At 44.0% G+C, this 2,500-nt stretch overlaps 1 protein-coding gene across 3 annotated transcripts in view; it reads left to right on the plus strand.

Annotated features, from left to right (window-relative positions):
- Nucleotides 1–2,500, plus strand: part of LOC311038867 (ras-responsive element-binding protein 1-like) — a 69,348-nt gene that overhangs the window by 39,911 nt on the left and 26,937 nt on the right. For all 3 annotated transcript variants that reach the window (XM_084048485.1, XM_084048484.1, XM_084048486.1), the window contains one exon: nucleotides 117–189. In XM_084048485.1, the coding sequence (XP_083904611.1) occupies nucleotides 117–189 (73 nt within the window). The remainder of the gene's footprint in view (nucleotides 1–116; nucleotides 190–2,500) is intronic.

Raw genomic sequence — 2,500 nt, forward strand, 5'->3', positions numbered from 1 at the left:
CAAATGTAAAAAAAAGTACTGCAATTTAGAAGGTACTGCAATGCTCATGATTCCATATTATGTTGAAAAGCATCTGTGTCCACATCTCTCATCCATTTCCTGTTCTCTACCCTTAGCCCCTCCCCTAACAAGTCGGTGGGCACACCCACGAGAACACCCACTGCCAGCCGCAACGCACGACGCAATCAGGTACACACACACACACACACACACACACACACACACACACACACACACACACACACACACACACACACACACAGGGAGGAGTCTGTTACAAAAGACCATGTCATGTTTCATGTTTGTGTGAATGACTCACAGTTAGGAGGCACACACACACACACACACACGCAGGCACGCGCGCACACACAGTGTACGTTTACTACGTGACTGGAGGAGACTGCAGGCTTAAGTGTAAATGAATGAAGTGATGGAATGATTAACGGATGGATTAATAATTTATTGGATTAGTAAAAATTAACAGATGAATGAATATTTTCATATGACATTACTGTCATTGTGTTGGACACATAGTGAACATAGTGTGTATAGTTTTGTGGCTTTTACATATTTTCAGTAAATTGTTGTAAACACTTGGTAAATGTTTGTCTCAGTGACAAACTCCTCACACGTGTAAACACACCTGGCAATCCAAATAATACTGGTTATGACACAGTCTAAAGGTATGCGCACACTTCATTCACGATAACCAGGGGTATTTGGGGTACTACCCCAGTTTAGATCTAGAGCGATTATTAGGCAAGATTATGCTGTTGTGTGAGCGGTTAAAAATCTACAATTTTAACCCTCTCGCCCTGATCATTTTCAAACATGTTTGATATTTATCTGGTGGGGTTTGCGTGTGACCGAGAGAAAGACGGTCTACAAGGAGGCTGATGACGTTTGGCACGGTGACCGGTCCAAACAACCTGTGGTGCATTGGACAGCTGAGGCTTGTTGATATGTGGCAAGAACAGTGTCTGTAACACATGTTCACAGACATGTCACAACCGCTCGTCACCACTGCAAGTTTATAGTTCTCTGGCTCCGTTTGTTGTTTATGTCCGCTAGTCCGCTACTGCTGGAGATGAAATGATGTGAGGTGCAAGCCAGAGATTCTTAATAAAATTGTATACTGTGTAACGCTCCATCATTTTACAATCTTGCAGTGTGTGCATGTTTAAGATATTCTTATAGGAGAATCTTATAAGATCATCCTGTTGTGTGATGCTACCAGATCTTCAAATCGTATGAGATCCTGTAATCTGAGCCCAGTTTAAAGCTGTGGGTTTCAAACTTTTATTGTTTCAACTTAGTTGTGCACCAAAAAAAAGGTTGATCTAGTAGCTCACAAGGTGGCGCAATGTGATAGCTTGTAGATGAGCTTGTAGACCCTGACTGACCCACAAACGGCAGAACACAGACCCTAACTGACTGTGTGTGTGTGTGTGTGTGTGTGTGTGTGTGTGTGTGTGTGTGTGTGTGTGTGTGTGTGTGTGTGTGTGTGTGTGTGTGTGTGTGTGTGTGTGTGTGTGTGTGTGTGTGTGTGTGTGTGTGTGTGTGTGTGTGTGTGTGTGTGTGTGTGCGTGCGTGCGTGTTGCTGATATGTGGAGTCATCTGGGGAGAAGACAAGAGTACAGAACACTCTGAACTGAATACACTGGCTGACAGCCAGCACTGTGTGTGCGTGTCGGAATAGATTGATAGATGGATATGTGGGACCAGGTGAAAGATTCTCTCTCTCTCTCTCTCTGTGTGTGTGACACTTGTCCCAGCATGAATAAAGAGATTCAACAAATGGTCTCCCTTCCATCTCCCTATCTCTCACATGTGTGTGTGTGTGTGTGTGTGTGTGTGTGTGTGTGTGTGTGTGTGTGTGTGTGTGTGTGTGTGTGTGTGTGTCAGCACTTGTTGTCTTAGTGCTCACACTACTATAAAGTTAGGTGTCATGACCTTGAGGCAGACAGGTGCCACACATGCACGCACACCCACCCACCCATGCATGCACACACACAGACACGCGCGCATACATCCCATAGAACACTGATCTCAGTGAGGAGTAGATATCTCTATCCGTTCATATTTTCAGTATATCTTCTTTCATCCATCCTGCTTTTTTGTTGTTTATGTATTCTATTCTATTATTCTCCTCTCCTCTCCTTGGTGTTAGTTCAGTGGTTATAGTCAGTCAAGGATGAACCTTTCATCATCTCCCATCAGGCAACACTGCATTCCAGACCACATCATCTCTTCCTGAGTGTGAAACAGGAAAAGGAAATTCAGCTTCCTAGTCCAAGACTCTGATTTCTTGTGCCGTGTGCGCGCGCGCATGTGTGTTAATAATCAGCCATGGAGTCTACAGTGCAGGAGGCAGACTTTTCTTAGAGGCCTCAGGATCGCAGAAGATGCATAGTAAAAATGCATAGAACGTATTACTTTTTAAAGCATTAGTTTCGAGGTGAATGTTATTGTTCATCGCCGGTGACCGTGTTTATAAAAG

Source organism: Gymnoscopelus microlampas, assembly GCF_963454915.1.
Source record: "Gymnoscopelus microlampas genome assembly, chromosome: 22".
Classification (NCBI taxonomy): Eukaryota; Metazoa; Chordata; class Actinopteri; order Myctophiformes; family Myctophidae; genus Gymnoscopelus; species Gymnoscopelus microlampas.